Source organism: Chrysochloris asiatica, unplaced genomic scaffold (genome assembly GCF_000296735.1).
Source record: "Chrysochloris asiatica unplaced genomic scaffold, ChrAsi1.0 scaffold00030, whole genome shotgun sequence".
NCBI classification, from domain to species: Eukaryota; Metazoa; Chordata; class Mammalia; order Afrosoricida; family Chrysochloridae; genus Chrysochloris; species Chrysochloris asiatica.
Window position 1 is genome coordinate 25,075,779 of NW_006408548.1, and position 22,382 is coordinate 25,098,160.

At 39.1% G+C, this 22,382-nt stretch overlaps 1 protein-coding gene across 2 annotated transcripts; it reads left to right on the plus strand.

The window, feature by feature from the left end:
• The first annotated feature begins 5,666 nt into the window (after positions 1–5,666).
• SGOL1 (shugoshin-like 1 (S. pombe)) lies at positions 5,667–16,067 on the plus strand. 2 transcript variants are annotated; one of them, XM_006851633.1, is made up of 7 exons: positions 5,667–5,808; positions 5,892–6,088; positions 8,591–8,667; positions 11,563–11,621; positions 13,376–14,200; positions 15,552–15,744; positions 15,953–16,067. In XM_006851633.1, exons 1-7 carry the CDS (start codon positions 5,667–5,669, stop codon positions 16,065–16,067), a joined length of 1,608 nt encoding a protein of 535 aa, XP_006851696.1. The 2 variants fall into 2 exon arrangements, with proteins under 2 accessions (XP_006851696.1, XP_006851697.1); XM_006851634.1 differs by lacking the exon at positions 13,376–14,200.
• Positions 16,068–22,382: the final 6,315 nt, after the last annotated feature.

Below are 22,382 nucleotides of genomic sequence, written 5' to 3' on the forward strand. Positions count from 1 at the left end.
TGATAGATGGTCTGTGAAAACAAGGAAAATGCTCAATGAGATGGATTGACATAACAGCTAAAACTATGTAATCAAGCATACTATTGATTATGATGGAGTCTTGGTGTGGCACTGTAGGATAAGTACTGGACTGCAAGTTCAGTTTGAACCACAAGATCAGCACTCCAAACTCACCAGAAACCCTATACAGGGTCATTATGCATTGGAACTGATTCAACAGCATTTAACAGCAACATCAATGATCATGAAGATGTACAGAACTGGGCAATATTTCCTTTTGTTATATATCAGGTATACATCAGGTTACTATAAATTGAAGTTGACTCCATGGCACCTAACAATAACAACACTTTCTACGTAATACGCTCTGGCCTCAGTAAAATACCTTCCTTCCTGAAAATTATACAAAAAATAAGCCACACTACCTGATGTTAGTAAATTAAGGACTAATAATGGTGTTCTGGTAGATGACATTTGGATAAAGCTAGCAGCTAAGCATTTTCTAACTTTTCCCATTTAAGTCAAGAGAGCCTCTAGACCATGGGTGGGGAAACTTTTTTCTGCCAAAATTTATAACATCATTGGTGGCCCATACAAAATTATCAACTTATATATTGTTGTTATGTGCTGTGAAGTTGGTTCCGACTCACAGCAACCCTGTACAGGGTTTCTGAGGCTATAAATCTTTACAAGAGCAGAAATCCTCATCTTTCTCCCGTGGAAGAGCTGGTAGTTTCAAACTGCTGACCCTGAGGTTCGCAGCCCAATTTGTAACCACTATGCTTCCAGAGCTCCTTAACTTATATATTAGGCTGCTCTATTTAGTCAAACGTTTAATCAACTCAACCCTTATGTGATGGCTGGAAATGCAATTGCCTGGCAGGGACAGACCAAATGGTTTCATGTATCTTATTCAGTCTGCTCCAGGACATTCATCACCCCTGCTCTAGACTAAGGTTAGGAGACTTAGCACTATGTCAATGTTATCATTAAAAGAAAAAAAAAATCTTCAAAATGAATGCCTAGGTTCCAAGAAATTGTATAGGTTTCATTTATATCTTTTTTGTCCCCTGTGAATATTTATTGACTTCAAATTGCTAACCAGGTGCTGAAGATTTAAAAATGAGCAAGATAGATCAAATCTCTGCCTTTGTTGTTAGGTGCCATGGAGTCAATTCCAATGCATAACAACCTTAAGCACAACAAAACAAAATACTTCTTTGTCCTGTGCCATCATCACAATTACTGTTAACTTCGAGCCCACTGCAGCTGCCACTATTTGAATCCATCTCATTGGAGGCCTTCCTCTTTTTCAATGACCTTCCACTTTACCAAATACATCTTTCTGCAGGGACCAGTCCCTCCTTCAAACAATATATTTAAAGAATGAGAGACAAAGTCTGGCCATCCTGACTTCCAAGGCGCCTTCTGGTTGTGCTTCATTGTTTGTTTTTCTAGCAGTCCATGGTACTTTTAATATTCTTCTCCAACATCAAAACTCAAATGCATCAATTAGTTTTGGACTTCTTTATTCACTGTCTAACTTTCACATGCTTAAGAGGCTACTGAAAATACCATGACTTGGGTCAGGCGCACTGATGAACACTTCAAAGAGTTCTTGTACTGAAGATTTGCCTATTGCAATACGTTGCTTGATTTCTTGACTGCTGCTTCCATGAGTTGATGGTGGATCTCAGCAAAATGAAGTGTTTGACAGGTTCAACCTTTTCTCCATTTATCATGATGCTATTTAATGGTCCAGTGGTGAGGATTTTTGTTTTCTTTCATTAAGGTATAACCTATACCCGAAGACTGTGGTCTTGGATCATCATAATTTAAGTATTTTAAATCCTCTGTTTTCAGCAAGCAAGGCTGTGTCATCTGCATATCACAAGTTGTTAACGAGTCTACCTCTAATCCTGTTGCCATGTTCTTCTTTATAAATCCAGCTTCTCGAATTATTTGCTCAGCATACAAATTGATAAGGAGCTCTGGTAGCACAGTGGTTATGAATCAGGCTGCGAACCGTACGGTCAGCAGTTCGAAACTACCAGCCAGCTGTTCTGTGGGAGGAAGATGAGGCTTTCTGCTCCCATATAAATTTTTCAGCCTCAGAAACCCTGTACAGAGTCGCTATGAGTTGTAATCAACTCCATGGCACATAACCACCATCACCATACTTAAGTATGGCAAAGGCTGCTTAAGTATGGTAAAAGAATACAACCCTCGTGCACACCATTCCTGATTTTAAACAATTCAGTGTCCCCTTGTTCTGTTTCAGCGAATGTCTTGTGGTGTGTGAGTTCCTCGGGAGCACAATTAAGTGTTCTGGAATACTCATTCTAAGCAATATGATCCATAGCTTGTCATGATCCACACATTCGAAAGCCTTTGCGTAGTCAATGAAGCACAAGTAACATCTTTCTGGTATTCTCTGCTTTTAGCCAAGATCCATCTGACATAAGCAGTGGTATCGCTCAGTCAATGTCCTTGTCTGAATCCAGATTGAACCTCTGCAGTTCACAATCAATGTACTGTTACAGTCATTTCTTAATTATCTTGATCAAAATTTTATTTGCATGTGATATTAATGAACTAGTGTCCAATGAGTTCAGCAACCTAAATAAACAGGCAATGACAAGAAGGAGAACCAAAGAGAAAGTGTAGGGCACTCAGAGAATACGTACCAGGGTGTTAAGAGGGTTTTGTGGACAGATAAGGATTTCTAGTAAGGCATTTGTCTTAACAATGAGAGCCGAAGATTAAAAAGTCAAACCAAGAAGGAGGAAGACTTCTCTTGACATAGGAACATGGGCAAGGGCAGCAAGAGGAATTTCAAGGAAATAAAAGAAAATTCAGAGGAGGTACAAGCAAGGATCATGAGGTAACTTAAGCACCAAACACCAAAGGAACTCCAACTTAATCTTAAATGCAATGGGGAGTCACTGAAAGTGTTTCAAGCAGGGGAGTACTATAATCACATTTGCTTTGCAACTGCGTCATTCTAGCTATGAAGAATATATGGGAGCAGAGTTCTATCCCTAGTACAGGTCAAGGAGACTGCATTACGGGATGGAACAAAGTTAGTAGAAACAATTAAGTTGACAGAGCTAGATGACTGGACATGGAAGGACTGAGAGAGAATAGCGAACCAATATGGATGTGTCCGCAGGTTTCTAGATAGGTAACTGAATTGCTGCAGATGCCATTTCCTAAGAAATAAACAGCCAGTAAGAAAAACGAGAGAAAGAACCTGGCACAACAGCTGAATATTTCAGCTATCATAATTTTCCCTAACGTTGTTAAGTGCCGCACACAAAACCGTTAATACAAACTTTAGGAGTCCCACTATGGCGCTATGGGTTAATTCGCTGGACTGCAAAGTTGGTTTGAACTGCAAGGTCAGCGATTGAAGCTCACCAGCCACTCCGCGGAAACCCTACACTGGGTCGCTGTGGGTTGGAACTCACTCGACCCCATCTAGCAACAGTAACTATACAAACTTTAAGGAGTACCCACCAACGGCGAAAGATGAGGCTTTCCGTTCCCATACAGATGTAAAAAGCATCGGAAACCCTATACAGGATCGCTCTGAGTTGGAACACACTCGATGTTACTGAACAAACACCATCCAAATTTTGCTCCTTGTTTTTGTTTTTAATCTCCCTGAAAGCTACTTCTGTGTTGTAACCTACCGAAGAGCTTCTTCTCAGAAGAGGGAGCCCTAGAGCACAACCTCAGAGAAGAGCAGCTGTTAGCCTAAGGAAATCGGAAGTTTTTGAAAGACTTCAATTACTCCTAGAAGCACTGCTATCACTGCAGGTTAAATGCTTGGCTACCAACTCTAACTCTGAAAGAGAAAGATACAACAATCCGTTTCTGTAAAGATTCACAGCTGTGGAAACCCTATAAGGCAGTTTTTCTCTGACCCACAGTTGTTATTATGTGCCGTGGAACCGGTTCGGTTTTATAGCGACCCTCTATGGGGTTTCCGAGGCTGTAAATCTTTATGGGAGAAGAAAGCCTCATCTCCAGCGGAACAGCTGAAAGTCTCGAACTGGTGACCTCAGGGTTAGCAGCTCCAGTCGTAACCACTACACTACCAGGGGTTCATTATAAAGGTTTCCGAAAGGTTCCAGGGCAGCTTCGCCCTTAAAAGTCTACAGACGCCGAGGATAAGGGCGCTGACCAGTTAAACTGCCGGACTACTGGCCCCGCCCATGGGGGGGGGGGAGGTGGCTGAGTCTCTGATGCCCGGATGTGGAGGGGCCGGACAAAGTGTGTCACGTGGAGACGACGACAGCCGTTCAGTGACGGAGACGCCTTCGTATCACGTGGTCGTCTTCCACTCAACCAATGGGCGAGCGCAGCGGGGAATTTCGAATGTGTACCTGGTAGTCTCTAGAGAAGATAGACTGTGCCCGAGTCCTACCTATCGGGGGATCCAGGCTGGGGGTTTGCACGCGGTGGGATATCCTCGTTGGATCTTGGAATGTGAAAAGGACTACTGCAGTGGCAGAGACAGCCGCCAAGGTACTGCTTTGGACGCGTGCGCGGGAAGCTGACCGCCGGCCCTGTTTCCGGCACTCCTTCCTTATCTTCCGCTTCTCTCGGCCTTATGTCCCCCGGCGGAAAAAGAAGGCCGCTGAGTTTCGGGCGTGCAACTGGGACGTCGTGCCCACTGTCCGTCTCCCGACCCCCTGTTCGTCTCCGATCTCAGTGTGGTGGCGGAGAATTTGGTGTGTGGAGTCGAGAGTCGCGAGTGCAGGTCTCGCTCAACAAATTGACCTACGCTTTCTTCTTTTGTTTTTGATGCGCGTTTCTCCTTTTGTTTAAGTGGGGACGCTCCCGCGCCAATCTTGCGACGTGTGTAGCTTCAGTTATGTGTAAATAAAGCACTTATGGTAGTTAACAACCGGGGTCACCGGTTACTGTTATTGGTGTTAAAGTACCTTCGAATTGGTACCAACTCAGCAACCCTGTATAGTGTTTACGAGGAGCGGTTGGTGATTTGAACTGCCAGCTTTGTGGCTAGTAGTCCAGCGCTTATCCTACAACGCCACACCTGGCCTCCCCTGTTTGTTCTAGTCTTTGGGCTTTGTCAGTTACCCTTGAGAGGGCCACACTGATCAGAGTCCTATCTGACTGACTGTCTTAGCAGCAGGACTGATGAGAGAATGATAGACGGAGGTCATATATCCCACGTTCTTTTGAATTGGGACCCCTTAACAAGAATGGGGACCCTACAACAAGAATGCCACACTGATGAGACTGACCTGTTTTCATTCGCACTCCCTACCACACCCCCTGTCAAAAGCATCCGCCTTGTTATGTTAGTGACTCTGCACTGGGTTTCCGAGGCTGCAAATCTTTACGGGAGCAGAAAGCCTCATCTTTCTCCCATGGAACAGCTGGTAGTTTCGAACCTGCAGTCCATGAGGTTAGCAGCCCGATTCGTAGCCACTACGCCACCAGACTTTGACACACCTTCCCATTTGTCAAATGTCTTATGACGTTAACTTGATTAAATGTTAATAGGGATGATTTTCAAAAGCATCAAACCTGCTATCTGTTTAGTCAGCTCTTTATGTATTTCTAACCTTATATTTTATAGCACTGTTGCCACCTTGAAAGATTAAATCTTTTTCTTTATACTTAGCTAAAAGATGACCAAGGAACGGTGCCTTAAAAGGTCCTTTCAGGATAGTCTTGAAGAAATAAAAAAACGAATGAAAGAGAAAAGGAATAAGAACCTGTCCGAGCTTGGCAAACGCAAGTCATTTGTAGCTGCACCGTGCCAAATAACCAGTAAGAGATTTTCATGTTGTCCTTTTGCATCATTTTTAAAATTTAGATTTAGTAACTAATATAATTTTTAAATCCTCTTTCAGGCAACACTTCCACACTTCTAAAAAATTACCAGGACAATAATAGAATGTTAGTTTTGGCATTGGAAAATGAAAAATACAAAGTGAGAGAAGCCGAAGATGTCATTCTACAACTGAGAAAAGAATGCTACTACCTCACATGTCAACTGTATTCACTCAAAGAAAAATTTACTTCACAACAAATGAAAGAACTTGCCCAGGTATTTTCATTACAAAGGCTGTTTTTTTAGGGAAAAAAAAAGTTAAGACCATTAATCTGTAGTTTAGATCTAACTATTGTGTCTGGTCATTTGTGAAAGCTTCTTGCATAAAGATGATTGAGGCTTGTAATTGTCTAACTTAGTTCTAAAAGGAAATAAGCGAGACAACGTCCATGTATTGCATAGGGTGACAAGTCTTCGAAGGCATTGAGATCCTGGTGCATGAACTGTCCCAGACCTTGCTTGATACACATCGCTTCACTTGTATCCTTTCTGGTTATAGGTGGGTAACTATAAATACAGGTGATAGTTTCTGAATTTTACCAGTCACAGAGAATTAACAAACCTACAAGGGGCATTAAGAGTCTGGCATAGCTTGGTGTAGCTGTTTAGGAGGAAGGTTGCATATACCATCTTAAGGACACAGTCCTAACTTCCGAGGAGCCAGCTTTGGATGGCTGGTCCACAGGGAAAATCTGCATAGGTAGTTGATGAAGGAAAACACTCCTTCGAACTTGTGACCTAGTCCTGGGAGACTCAAGATAGTGTGTGTGTAACCAGTTTGAGGTGTAGACGCTGGTTGTGCTGCTCTGCTTTGACTGGGCCTCAGGTGGCCAGGGATATTTTGACCTAACTCCAGGTAGCCAGGAGTGAAGTCTGATCTAACTCTGGATGGTTGGGGTTGGAGAGAGAACTCCCATGGAAGTGGCAGGTAATAATGTATGGAGATGTGAGAAAGTAAGGCCTAGCTCTGTTTTCAGCAGGAATTAGAGTCATGCAGATCCTTGCCATGTAATCGGTGATAAAAGTGGAGTTTGCCCACCTTGTCCCTTTGTTAGTGCTGCATCCCTTTGAATGTTGGGCTAAGTAAGTCAGTTAATGCTGCTAAGCTAAAGGCCTAAAAGTGGCAGCTGAATTGGACTAGTCCAAAAAGTTTGATTAATGCCATCATTTTTAGCTTTCTATTTTGTTTTACCCTCCAATGGAATTCTATAAGAACTGCCTGTATTTGGGGCAGACAGTAGGACTTTTGTGCTTTTGAGGGAATCATATTACTATTTATTAACCAAGCAAGGAAGATTGTACATTAACTCCCAAACAAGAAATATGTGAACATTTTTCAGACTGTATTTTTAATCTAATTCTGTTTGTGTCCAAGGTTGTATAGAAGAGGTTCAAGTATAGTTCTGCCAGCCAAAATGTAGCACACATTGAGAAAGTTTAATTTAGGATTATTTTTCTGTCTTGTTTCACATTAATCCTGAGAAGAGTAACAATGAGCCAGTTTCTATTGCCCTTTAACCAAAAGCCATTGCTAGGGAAACTGCTTGGGGCAGAGAAAAGAAAAGCAGTGTTTAAGTGTCAGAGGTAAACAGAAAAAAATTTACTTTCTTCCTCCCCTACCTCTTTGCTATGCCAGTGAAGACCGTTGCACTGGCATGTAGTTCAAAAGGCCAGCAGGAAAGCCAGACCATGATGATTTAGCTAGGGGTATTGTTGTTGTTGTGCCGTGGAGTTGGTTCCAACTCACAGGGAGTTGAAAAAGGAAGTACAACTAGTTTGCCATTGACAGAAGAAGTCAGTAAAATCTTTCTTCCTTACAATACAGGTGATTGCATATTTTTAATGTATGAAATATAGAATATGTTGTGTATGTGTATAGATAACATACATATTTGCATATGTACATTTGACTATGTATTATTTACTTTCAATAATAGCACTAGTTTTAGACCATAAGCTATTTTTATATTAACATTTCATGTCAAGAAGTATAAAACTTTTAGCAGGATTAAATTTCTGATGTCTTTTAGCTCATTCAGTGTAGTTTGTACGAGGGGACTTCAAAAACTTTGTGAAAACATGAAATTACTTGGAAAACAGTAGTTTGCAAAATAATGGAATTATCTTTTAATTCCGTTTTCTCAGTTTTTGAAGCTCCTTCCTGTTTAAGTGATTTCCCATAACACCTAGTCCACAATCTAAATTCATGGCTCTCAAGGCCCTACTTCATCTGACTTCTCCATGGCTATCTGCCATTCTCAGTGACTATGACCCAGTCACCATGGCCTTTCATTCCTCAGCACACCAAAAATACCAGCAAAATATCTTCTGCATTTGCTGTTTCCACTACTTTCTTCTCCCCCCTCCATCTTCCATTGACAGACTCCTTTAGATTCTTTAGATTTCACATCAAAGTACCCTGTCTAAAGGAACCTTCCAACATCAACTGTCACTTTACCCTAGCTGTTTCCTACATAGCCCTTACTGCTATCTGAAATCATACACCTCCTTTTTTCTTATCTGTCTCCTTGCATTAGAATATAAACCTTAAGAGGGCAGTATTTAATCTATTTTTAGCACCTCTTGTCCCGGTTTCTAGAACAGAGCTTGGCACCATAGCAAACTATCAATAAGTACTTAGTGTTGAATAAATGAATGCTCTGTTCTGAATACTTCTATTGTTAACAAGTGTTTTCTTGTATTTGAATATATTAACAGAACCAGGAAGCATATCCCTCTGGAATGGACACTAATAATGATGACAGCTCTGGGGAGTTATCTGTGAAGAATTTACAGTTAGTATTGAAATTCTTTATTAAAATCATATTCAATGTACATTTATGAAAATAAATTTTCATCATATTGATTTATACTTGGAGTCTACTGTGCTATTAAGAAAATTTGATAAGTTGAAATTCTGTTACAGATAGTCAAACTAAAGCTTCTCCCTCTCCCCCCCCAAATATATTTACTTTCTTGATGGCTTAATGACTTTTCTTAATGGAAACAGAAAGCTTCTCTCAACTGTTTAAACTGATTCTTTCATAGCATTTTTCTCTGTCATTTTTTTTTCCTCAGAAATATTTGGTTATTCAAATAGTGGATTTCTTTTGTTGTTGTTTTGCCAGTGTTACATATAGCCTGGCTACAGACAAAATATAGTAAAATTTGGAAGACAGCTATCTGGCCAGCTGATTGGAAGAGATCCGTATTTATGCCTGTTCCAAAGAGAGGTGACCCAATGGAATGCAGAAATCATCGGACAATATCTTTGATGTCCCATGCAAGTAAAGTTTTGCTAAAGATAATACAGAAATGGCTGCAAGCATACATTGACAGAGAACTTACAGAGGTTCAAGCCGGATTCAGAAGAGGACGTAGAATGAGGGATATCATTGCTGATGTCTGATGGAACTTGGCTAAAAGCAGAGAACACCAGAAAGATGTTTACCTGTGTTTTATTGACTACGCAAGGGCTTTCGATTGTGTGGATCATGACAAGCTATGGACAACATTGCGAAGTATGAGTATTCCTGAACACTTAATTGTGCTCTTGAGAAATCTGTATATGGACCAAGAGGCAGTTGTTTGAACAGAACATGGAAACACTGAACGGTTTAAAATTAAGAAAGATGTGTGACAGAGTTGTATTTTTTCACCATACTTATTCAACCTGTATGCTGAGCAAATAATCCGAGAAGCTGGGTTATATGAAGAAAAACGTGGCATCAGGATTGGAGAAAGACTCATTAACAACCTGCAATATGCAGATAATACAACCTTGCTTCTTGAAAGTGAAGAGTAAGAAAGTAAAATGCTTACTGATGAAGGTCAAAGAGCACAGCCTTCAGTATAGATTGCATCTCAATGTAAAGGAAACAAAAATCCTCACCACTGGACCAATAAACAACATTCTTGTCAATGGATAAAAGACTGAAGTTGTCAAGGACTTCATTCTTTTTGGATCAACTATCAACACTCATGGAAGCAGCAGTCAAGAAATGAAAAGATATATTGCAAGTGTTGAAGAGCAAAGCTGTCAGCTTGAAGACTAAGGTGCGCCTGACTCAAACCATGGTATTTTCAATAACCTCATATGCATGCAAAAGCTGGACAGTGAATACGGAAGACCATAGAAGAATTGATGCTTTTGAGTTATGATGTTGGAGGTGAATATTGAAAGTGTCATGGGCTGTCAAAAGAACAAGCAGATCTATGTTGGAAGAAGTGTAGCCAGAGTGCTCCTTGGAGGCCAGGATGGCCAAACTTCATCTCTCATGCTTTGGACATATTATCAGGAGGGACCAGTCTCTGGAGAAGGATATTATGTTTGGCAAGGTGGAAGGTCAGAGAAAAAGACGAAGACCCCCAGCTGGATGGATTGGCAAAGTGGCAGCATCAATGTGCTCAAGTGTGGCAACAATTGTGAGGTTGGCCCAGGACCTGGCAGTGTTTTGTTCTGTTGTGCATAGGGTCGCTATGAATCTGTACTCGGTGGCACCTAACAACAACATATTTATCATAGCTGTCAGACTGTTTTGCTGAACCAGATTATTTTTAAATACGATTACACCCCATGTGCCTTTATCCCCATCTCTAGAATGAAGTATATTTTCTTTGCTTGTTTTATTGAGACGGTAAAATACACAAATCTTAAGTGCACAATTTGATGAGCTAACACACGCCTTTGAAACCCAAACCTTCATGAAGGTTTAGAACAACACCATTACTTTATCCCAGGAATTCACAATGTCAGCACTGTAATATTTTGGACCAGGTGATTCCTTGTAGACGCTTTCGTATGCATTGTGGGATGCTTAACAGCAGCCCCAGAGTCTACCCACTAGATTGCAATGACACCCTCATGTGTCACAGCCAAAAATGTCTCCAGACTTTGTTAATGTCTCCCAGAGGGCCTAATCATCCCCGCTGAGAAGCACTACTATGGACGTTTTCCTCCCAAGCCTTTGTCATTCTCCTCACAGAAGTAACCACAGATACTATTTCTATGCTCACAGATTAATTTTAATCCTAGATAGTTTTCAGCTACTGGATTTAAGATTTCTAAAATAATTGTTAGGTGGTTACCACAGCTCCGTTACCTAAAGCTATATTTAATTTTTGATGTCTGAAAGGAGAGAGTTTCTTAACCAGCAACGCTACCCCAGAAGTCCTAACATACAGTGAAGCTACTAGTAATAGTATTAAAGCATAAAGAAAGTTTCTTGTTTGATAAGCCAAAGTGGCCTTAAAGAATATGAAGTGTTAAGCAACTTCAAAGGAGTTGATACTACATTGCCGTAAAAGTATGCAACACCAACACATCACAGCTCTGTTGATGATTAAAGCAGGCTATGAAATATTTGGTGAGTCAGTTCTGATTGGCTGTTTCTGCAGTTAAATAAAATTACAAGTTCTGGTATGTTTTCAGAAGGAACTGTCCAATTTGAGTGTGTTAGTTCATGAAATTCCAGTGGAAAGTATCAGTGAAAACAAACCAGCCTCTGTATAATTAGGTGTTTTCTGGTTTCCTTTAATACAGAACAAATGTACAGATTTGGAATGGAATGATGAAACAAACTAAAAATAAAAATAAATTTAAAGCATATAATTTAGGAAAATATTACATTTGCTTTGTACATGATTGTTCAATAAATTTCTTCTTTTTTTTTTAATTGATATTTTCTAAGGCAAATTCCTCCTCAGGAAGCTGACCCCCCAGGACAAGTAGAATCATTCCGAACAGAAGGTAATTCAAGTGAAAATCTAAAATACTATCAAGGGTAACAGCAAATCTTTGTGAATAAGTAATACAATTTAAATTACTCTAATTTTTTTTGTTGTTGTTGTTTCTTTCTGTCTTAATCTGCTCATCTGGAATTCTGCTCAAATTAAATCAGTTTATTTCACACAAAATGATAGAATCTTAAAATGCACTCATGTACTGTGCCATAGGAGTCCTGGTGTGGCGCTGTGGATTAATGCACAAGATTGCAGAGCCATTTTAACTGCAAGGTCAGCGGTTCAAGCTCACCACCTGTGCCTCGGAAACCCTATACAGGGTTGCTGTGGGTCAGAATTGACCTGACGACACTTAACAACCACAACTGTGCCGTAACTATCCTCAGAATCTTTGGCTATAGCTCTGGCTACAGTTTACTCAGCCCTATATGTACCCAGTATGTACCAAAGGAGTCCTGGTGTGGCACTGTGGGCTAATGCATCAGATTGTAAAGTCATTTGCATTACAAGGTCAGTAGTTCAAGCTCACCAACTGCTCCTTAAAAACCCTATACAGGATCGGTATGGTTCAGAATCTACTTGATGGCACTTAACAACAACATATGTACCCAACAGAGCTCTGGTAGCATAGTTATAAGTTGGGTTGCTAACCTCAGGGTCAGCAGTTTGAAACTACGGGCCATGGAGTTCCATGGGAGAAAGATGAGGCTTTCTGCTCCCATAGAGATTTACAACCTCAGAAACCCTATGCAGAGTCTCTATGAGTCAGAACCAACTCCATGGCACATAACTGCCTCCACCACATGTACCCACTTATGCATTAGGCATTTTACATACAGCTAACTTGGAATACAGGTACAGTCAGTGCCATTTTACGTAGATTCAAAGTAAAGCATCTCAAGAGGTAGCCCAGCTCACAAGAGCTAGGGTTTAAACCCAAAGTTGAACTCCAAAGCTGTACTCTTAATTTTTATAAATTAATGAGTCAAATTATACAACACTCTCCTCTACTTGAACTAAGCTTTGAAGAAGAGATAGTGTTTGAATAAAACCAGCTGAATATGCTTACTTTTCCCAACAATGTGGATTATAATTCTTATCTAGAAGATTCTCCAACTATTTACATCTTACTCATTTTTCAAAGAAGAACCTTGTTACCACTTAATCTGTCCGCCTATAGGATGTGAGGTTTTCTTCCTCTGAATGCTGCAGTCACAGTTACAGAGACTTCTAATTTATAAGTTATTTTTACAGATAATGTTTATAATTCTAAGCTTACTCTTTTTATTACCCCTAGAACCTAGTAATATTATAAATAAATATTGTTGTTAGGTGCCTTTGAGTCGGTTCCAACTCATAATGACCCTGTGCAGCGTTTCTGAGCCTTTTTAAATCTGTGTGTGAGAACAAAATCTCACCTTTATGCTGAGCTAAATAAAATAGGTGGTAGATATTTGATTGGTGAATTTGTTAGGTGTTTCAGTTGAGTAGTTGGATTTCTTCAAACTAGAGGCATACAAAGCCCCTAATTAGCATATGTTTTTAAAGGTTATATATGATTCTTCCACAGGTCAGATGTAAGTCATCAGTTGATCATTGCCAAGCAAAGTAAACTCTGCACATTTTTGTTTATTACAGTAAATGTAAGAAAACTACAGAAGACTTTTTAGTCACTCCATTTTTTAATATTAAATTTTGAGATTATTGAAATGAAAATTTCCATAAAGTTAAACTGTTGTTCTTCATTTTTTGAATTCTCAGAGCAGATACCTGCTATTTCTCCTGAAAGACTACAATTTGAGTTTCATTCAGATGAAGATAAGTGTCCCAATAATGCCTTACCTGGAAACGTATCTGTCCGTCGAAATTTAAAGAAATATTTTAGCAATCAATGTCACTTCAATACATTAGGTGACACCGAACTCAGTCATCTGACAGGACAATCTTTTGAATTTGAAACAATGAGAATCGCAGACCCGCTCTTGAATATACACATGCCTGGAAATGTAGAGCAAGATGTTTGTCAATGGAACAAAGACCAAAATAACTTATCTCCAAAGCTGACTCACCCAGGAAGACTTACTGAAACAGAACTTATTTTAGAGTCTAACTCTGAACAAACTAAAACTAAAAATAGAAATGCACAAAGAAGAAAAAGAGAAGAGAATAGAAAAGCTAACAGAAGGAGAAAATCAAAGTCTGTAACAAGATGTAAAGGGAGCAAATGTGAAAATAAAAAAACTGTTTTCAAAAACAAATTGAATAAAGCTGTCAGTTCCAATGATGCTTATAATTTTAATTTGGAAGAGGGTGTTCATCTCACACCTTTCCGACAAAATGTGAGAAGCAGTGATTCTACAAGAAAAGAAAGCAGCAGTGAGTCTGATGTCAGCATCTGTGAATCAAGTGATTCAGGAGATGATTCAGATGACTTCTATTTGCCTTCTAAAAGCACTTGTAAGAACATTAAAAATCTGGACATCAAATTAGATAGGAGCCCGATCACAAGGCCTCGGTCTAAAAGAGCAACAAAATATACGGATGAAAAGGAGATGGAGGGTTCCAAGCCAACCGAAAGTTCTACTAGTAAGTAATCTACGTGTTTTATTTTTAATGTTTATGATAAATGATTGTTTCCTGATGCATATATACCATACTGTATTTGCCATCTGTCTCCGTAGGGGAGGTTGAAGACTTACCATCTGTCTGTCTTTGAGGGAAGCTATAAACTTTTACAACAGGGGGACAGTGGATGGAAACCACAGTTGTGTTGTTCCAACCTACTTCAAGAGAATTTAAATCCTCCTCAACAATAAATACTGTATTATAAAGCATTTTTATGCCCAGTAATGAAGCCTGCAAGAGGGGCAGGGGACTTTCTTGTTAATTTAACGTATGAAGTGCCATTGAGTCAGTTCTGGCTCATAACCCTGTATAGGGTTTCCAAGGAGCGGCTGGTGAGTTTGAACTGCTGATCTTATGGTTCAAACCAAACTTAAGGTCGAGTGTTTATCCTACTCCCTGCGGCGCCACACCAGGACTCCTTTGTGTTAAGAAGTAAATGGAATTAAATTACCTTTCCCCTATACACATCTGAACCACCCCCATGAAAATGAAATCAAATTTGAATCCAGCTATCTGGCATTTTAATGACTTTGCTGTATTTCTTTGTAAGACATTTCTCATCTAAACATTGCTCAGAAATTCATGGTTTAATTGTTGGTACTCTACCTGAACCTCTTACAGAGATTCTCATCTGGGAAATTTCTTTGATGTGGTAAAACTAACATACACAAGACAGGTTCTACCTTTATCAAGATACTGTTGTTTCATTTGGTCCTCAGAACAACTATGTGAAGTATACATATCATACCTGCTTTGTTTCTAAGGAAACTAAAGCCTAACAAAGTTAAATGACTTTCCATGAGTCTGACTCAAGTCCACAGAAACTAACAACAGCATGCAAATTTTTTTTTTTTTTTTTTAAGATGGGAAGTTTGACTTTTGTAGCTATTTGAAAAGATTTGTTTTTGTTTTGTTTTGTAGTGTCCTTACTATATGCTGTGTACATTCCTCCTAGTATAGATATAGTTCCAAAGATGTGAAGTAAATTGGATACTTGGATACGTAGAAAAAATATTGGATAACTTCTTAACGTATTAACTTTACTAAAAAGAACTCCTTTCCTCCAGCTTACAGAGAGGCAATGTTTAGGATTCTCATTTATTTAATGGAATGGATTTAAATGGGTTTTTTTAAGACTATCAGAAGCCCCTGAATTGTAAACTTTGGTATTTAAAGACATAGAATTTTTGATGATTCCAAATAGCAAGATATGACTAAAATAAAATTCCATAATTAATTATGCTGTTATTATAAAATGATAATTTTAAATTTTCTGTTTTGGAACCATATTCAGTAAAAGTTATTTTTTTAGGTGCACCACCTAAAAATCAACAATCACCTCATCTTAGTCTAAAGGATATCACCAACGTTTCCTTGATGCCTGTAATTAGAATTAGAAAACTTTCTCTTTCTCCAAAAAAGAATCTTGAAAACCCAACATCATCATCTATGCCTAAGCGTAGGTGCACTGCCAGCGTGAACTATAAGGAACCCACACTCTCTTCGTAAGTATTTGATTTGTGGTAACTGATTTTAAATGATACATTTTGGGAGAATAAAGTTCAAGAATGAATCTTACTTGAAATATAGAAGTTTGACATAAAAATTAAATTGGAGATGTTAAAGTGGGCTTATTACAATACCTTTGTATTAAGAGTAAGTTAATATTGGGATGCTTGTAATTATACGTAAGGTCTCTTTTTACTCTTATAGGAAACTAAGAAGAGGAGACCGATTTACAGATTTGTGTTTCTTGAATTCTCCTGTTTTCAAGCAAAAAAAGGACTGTAAGCACAGATCTAAGAACAAACGTATTAAGCAAATATAATGAAACTTTTGTTAGATGCCCGTGAAATGTATCCTACAACCCCCTCTGTTGCTTCTGAGAAGATGTGTCAGTAGTGCACAAGTAGTACACAAGTGGGTCAAATATGCCATGGAACATTATCTTGAAAGGACTTTAGATCATGAGCATTTCTTTAAAACTGTACTGAAAATTTAATAAATTTGGTTTAGTGGTTTTTTGTTGCTTTTTTTTTTAACTTTAACAAGACTTAAGCACGAAAATAGTTTATATTTTTTATGCTGTCTAAAATCTTTCATATTGCCAAAATGTATCTTATTTTGAAGTTAGTGATTATTTAAATTAAGATATTTTAATGATTAACTTTTGGCCTCTATTTTTCCCTAAAGTAGGGGATACTAGAGTTAGTGATGTTTGAAGACAGAATGCAAATGTTTTGAAATTCCTTATTGAAATTTGAATAACGTAAATTCTTTTCATTAACAGTAAAGTGTGCTCTAAGTTGTTTATGGATCCCTTGTACCACTGTTGTATTTAATCTGTCAGATAAATGTGTGTGAGATCACGATTAGAGAACTTGTGGTTCAGGAACAAGGTACGCAACTAGCTCTGAACCTCCAGTTTTAAGCGTGCATTCAAAGTGATGCCTCAGCAAATTCACATATTACAGACTTTCGGAATAAATCTTTAGTCAAAACCCTCAAATATGAGGATACCAGGGGCTTTGTGTATTTGCTTTATGTAAAGTTTTTGATGAACGAATGGGAGACAGTTAGTTCAATTTTATTTCTTTAAACTCTTAAAAGCACTGTAGTTTGTCCATATTTGAAGACCAATAAAGTTTTGTATAAAATTGTGCTTGTGTTTTTCTTTGGTTATTTAAATACCAAAGATCGATTATCCCTCAGGATGTCTTACTTTCTAATTAGTCCTTCTAGGACATTTGTTTTGTTTTCCTCAGTATGCTCTATGTGTAGTCATTGCCATGAAACACTCAGCTTCCTCTCCACATTCTTGTCCTAACACTTCTTTCTTTCTAACTTTTAATTGTGGAATATCCAGATCTGTGATCAACGAATTCTAATTCTTACTGGGTTACCCTTCCAATCCTGACCTGTTTTTCTTAACTACATCTCCATATCTTTTTGTATTCTACCTCAACCACACCCCAGTTTTTTCTGTATCCTAAATCACTGATTCATACATCTTATTCTCCCATCATCGCCTCTTATTCTTCCAGTTTCTTTAACTACTCTTAAACCTGTTTTTTATTGTTGTTGTTAATATTCAAGGAATCTGGAATGGTGGCTATCTTAATTTAAATTCACTAAAATTTAAAATGTAGTCCCAGTTATCCATTTTAAAGTGCTCAGTACTCACATGTGACTAAAGCCACTGCTGGCAAGTCGATTCCAACTCATACTGAGGCTATAGGAAAGAGTAGAACTGTTCATAGATGAGCCAAGGCTGTACAGCTTTCTAGAAGCAGACTAGCATCTTTCTCCTGCAGAGCAGCTAGTGGGTATGAACTTTTCACTCTTCGATTAGCAGCCCAACTCTAAACTCAACGTGCTCCTTTGCATGTGGCTAGCATACTGGAGAGTGCAGGTACAGAACATTTCAATCATAGAAAGTTCATTGGTCAAACCTACAAGCTCTAGATCAGCAGTTGTCAAACTAAAGTCTATGGACCAAGTCTGGCCTGTTCCATCAGATACCTCCAATTAATTTTGATGATTGCAAACAGTAGTTAAGTACTTACATACTAACCTTGAGTTTGCTGCTTGACTTGTAAAGCATAAAATAACTACTTTCTAAAGGAGCTCTGGTAGTGTAGTGGTTACATATTAGGCTGCTAACCTCAGGGTCAGCAGTTCAAAACTACCCGCTGTTCCACAGGACAAAGATAAGGCTCTCTGCTCCCATAAAGATTTACAGCCTTGGAAACCCTATACAGGGTCACTATGAGTCGGAACCGACTCTAAGGCACATAGCAAGTCCTTCACAGAGAAACCTTGCCAACTCTTGGTTTAGACCACTGACGACTTGCTTTGTAGATTCTTTTCTGACACTTTCGCCTTCCTTTTATCCTCAGAGTCAACCATTATCCAAAAATCGGTGCTTAACTTTTTGTATATTATGTATTTCTGCTGTCTGTATATTATGTATTTCTGGTCGTATCCATAGATTGTAAGTATTGCTTTGTATTTTAACAACAGACATTTAACCCAGTGTTTCTGAGATTTGTCCATGTGGGCTCATGTAGATTTTTATTGATTTTTTTTAATTTTGTAAAATAAATCAATTCTCTTCAGAAACTGTTTTTACTTTTTCATTATTACAGATTAGTACGTCCATGAACAGTGGTGCTTAAGTTTCCTTGGAGTGGATATTTAGAAGGGTCTTTCAGTTACAATGTAGATTAAAATCTAACTTTACTATGGTTACCAAAGTGCTCTCAAAAGTGGTTGTACCAATTCTGGAACAAGGAATGTATTATTAGCAATATAAGTCCCAGCCTCCCTATATTTGGTGTTATTGGACACAAATTAACCAAACCAATGAATATAAAATGTTTTCTATTTAATTAGAAATGACATTGTATCATTGAATTAATTATGAAAATTCAAGTGTTTATTGCTCATTCTTAATCTTTGCATGGAGTGTTCTTCGTCCACTTTTCCACTAAGGAGTCGTGGTGGTACAAAGTTAAGGTTTGGACTAGGGTTAGGAACTAGTGTTATAGTTAGCAGCCGGGCTAAGACTTGGTCTAATGCTGGGTAAATAGTAGGGTTTGGTCTATATTCAGGATGCTGTAAAAGTGCATTTGAGTCAATTCTGACTTGTAGCAATGTTGTATAGGATTTCCAAGGAATGGCCAGTGGGTTTAAACCACCAACCTGTGGTTAGCAATCCTGTGCTGAACCTACAGCGCTACACTAGTACTCCCAAGTATAGTATATCCTCTTATCAATTTTTCCTTAAGATTTTGGTCTAAAATTTTTAGTTTTGCTTTTCACTTTAAGATCTTTGAAACATGGTTTTCTGAGAGTTGCTGTTGTTAAGTGCCATTGAGCCTATTCTGATCCATAGTTACCTTGTATAGGGTTCCCAAGGAGTGGCTGGTGAGCTTGAACCATTGACCTGTGATTCAAACCAACATAGAGATCTAATTTTATCCCTCCATGAGGGAACCAGCTGTATCCATTGATTAATCCATCCATTTCACCTCTTGAATATAGCTGTCTTTGCCATAAACCAAGCTTTCCGTTGGTCTAGCTTTTATCTGTGATCATAAGTAAAATTTGTCAATCTTTTTTTTTTTTTTTACATGTTGTTGTTGTCAGATGCCATCGAGTCGGAACCGACTCATAGAGACCCCATGCACAGCAGAACGAAACAATGCTCGATCCTGCGCCAACCTCACCACCGCTGCCACCCCTAAGTCCATCAATGATGCGACCTGGCCGGTCCATCTCGTTGGGGTCTTCCTCTTTTTCTCTGACCCTCCACCCTACCCAGCATGACATCCTTCTCCAATGATTGTTTCCTCCGGACTACATGTCCAAAGTAGGAGAGACGAAGTTTAGGCATCCTGGCCTCCAAGGAGCACTCTGGCTGCACTTCTTCCAAAACAGATCTATTGGTTCTTTTGGCAGTCCACGGCACCCTCAGTATTCTCCTCCAACACCACAATTCAAAGGCATCAATTCTTCTACGATCCTCCTTATTCACTGTCCAGCTTTCGCATCCATATAAGGCTATTGAAAACACAATGGCCTGGGTCAGGCGCACCCTAGTCCTCAAGCTGACATCTCTGCTCGTCAATACTTTAAAAAGTTCCTGTGCAGCAGATTTGCCCAGTGCAATACGTCGTCTGATCTCTTGACTGCTACTTCCGCGAGTGTTGATAGTTGATCCAAGAAGAATAAAGTCCTTGACAACTTCAATCTTTTCTCCATTGATAAGAATGTTGTTTATTGGTCCAGTGGTGAGGATTTTTGTTTTCTTGACATTGAGATGTAATCCATATCGAAGGCTGTGCTCTTTAATCTTCATAAGTAAATGTTTCAAGTCCTCTTCACTTTCAGCAATCAAGGTTGTATCATCTGCATATCGCAGGTTGTTAATGAGTCTTCCTCCAATCCTGATGCCACGTTTTTCTTCATAGAACCCAGCCTCTCACGTTATTTGCTCAGCATATAAGTTGAATAAGTATGGTGAAAGAATACAACCCTGTCTCACACCTTTCCCAATTTTAAAACATTCAGTGTTCCCATGTTCTGTTCGAACAACTGCTTCTTGGTCTAGGTACAGATTTCTTAGAAGTACAATTAAGTGTTCTGGAATACTCATACTTCTCAATGTTGTCCATAGCTTGTCATGATCCACACAATCGAAAGCCTTTGCGTATAACCTTGATACTAAAATCCCAAGGTGTATTTTTTTACATACACCTTGGGATTTTAGTATCAAGGTTATACTGTTAAGTTGTTATGTGCTATTGAATCGGTTCCAATTCTTAGCAACCTTTTGTAGAGTTTCCAAGAAGCAACTGGTAGGTTTGAACTACCGACCTTGTGGTTAGCACTCTACTGCTTATCACTCACCAGGACCCTCAACATTATACTGTTGTTAAGTGCAGTCTAGTCGGTTCCAACTCATAGTGATCCTGTATAGGGTTTTTGAGGAGTGACTGGTGGGATTGAACCACCAACCTTGCAGTTCAAACTGACTTTGCAGTCTAGAGCTTATCCTACGAAGCCACACCAAAACTCTTAAGGCTATACCAGCATCATAAAAGAAGTTGAGAATCTTTCTTCTATGATACAAGTTGTACTTAATGAGGTTTTGGTGGAACTAGCCATTAAAATCATATTATTCTGCTCTGGTAGCATAATGGTTACAAATCGGGCTGCCAACCTCAAGATCAGCAGTTCAAAACTACCAGCTGTTCTGAGGGAGAAAGATGCGGCATTCTGCTCCCATGAAGATTTACAGCCTCGGAAACCCTGTGCAGGGTCACTTTGAGTTCAAACCAACTCCACGGTACTTAACAACAACAACAACATTCTGCTACTGGTCTAGAAATGTTATTATATCTGCAGCAAATGACAGCAACAACCATCCCTCCTTCATCACTCTCTGCATCTCATCTGGATTCAACAGTTCACTCCAATGGCCACACAGGACTCAGGCACCACACTCACAGTTATGGAGTTTACTAGGGAGGTTAACAGGTTATAATGCAGGCTCAGAAAACTCTGGGGACAGACTGGCCTCAGCCATGCCCACAGGCAAGCTTCTCCCTGCCTGCGCAATGTTACAAAGCTCTTTTTGGGCTACTGATAAATGCTCAGAGGACACGCCATGATAAGACTCAACCTGAATCCATGCAGCTCCAGCTCCATAGGTCAGCACGCCTACTGCAAGGCACCCCACTCTGAAAGCAGGCCTCACATGCAGAGTCACTCAGCTTTACTTGCTCCATGGACTGGAAAGTCTAACGCTCTGTCTTGTGCTCTGGCTCTTGGTTTTGCTGCGGCTGCTACTCTGCCACTCCAGGTACCAGAAACTTTCTATCCTTGGATTAATCAAAGAAGTTCAATGTGCAGGGATCTCAAGGTCCAAAGGATGTACTCCTCTACGCCTTGTTCTTTGATGGTAGCAAGATCCTCTCACCTGTTTTTGAGATGTCTCGTTTTATACCCACGTTAGAGTTCCAAGTTTTAACAATCACAATTAATTCTTAACAATCATTCACATCTGGATCATATCATCCTATCAGTATCTTCTCCAACCTCTTACTCAGACCCATCTGTTAAAAAGTCATTTGGTGGGAGTTACAAAAACTAGAATAGACATTAAATAATTCATTATGCCACAATACCATTACCAATTGTATCAGTCTTATAGTTTACTGAAAGAATTGTAATAAAATTTTGCACAATCATTCTGGATTTTTCCATTTTATATTCCTAGTGAATTATTCCCTTTATCATTGTGCATCAAATAGACTGCCTTAGTTACTGTTTATATGTTGAATTTGAAAACAAATTGTGCTCCTTTTAAATGTTCTTTGACTGGGGAACAAAAAGAAGTCTGAAGGGATAAGATCAGGTTGGATGGGGTAAGATTTCGCAATGAAATTTTCATAGGACAGCCCTTGATACCCTTAAAAAATGAGAAGGTGCATTGTGATGGGGAAAAAATTCCTTGTCACAACTTTCCTTTGTCTAAGTAATGCAGCTGTCAGTTTTCTTAAAAGTTCTTCCTAATCAGTCCTCCTGATCATCCTGTGTCCACTGAGAAAATATATCAAGATTATCCCTTCTACCT

Excerpts from the sequence above, each read along its gene's own strand:
- SGOL1 (XM_006851633.1), top strand. The coding sequence starts at position 5,667 with ATGACCAAGGAACGGTGCCTTAAAAGGTCCTTTCAGGATAGTCTTGAA. Across the intron at positions 8,668-11,562 it reads TTATCTGTGAAGAATTTACA|GCAAATTCCTCCTCAGGAAG; the intron begins GTTAGTATTGAA and ends ATATTTTCTAAG. Across the intron at positions 14,201-15,551 it reads GCCAACCGAAAGTTCTACTA|GTGCACCACCTAAAAATCAA; the intron begins GTAAGTAATCTA and ends TTATTTTTTTAG.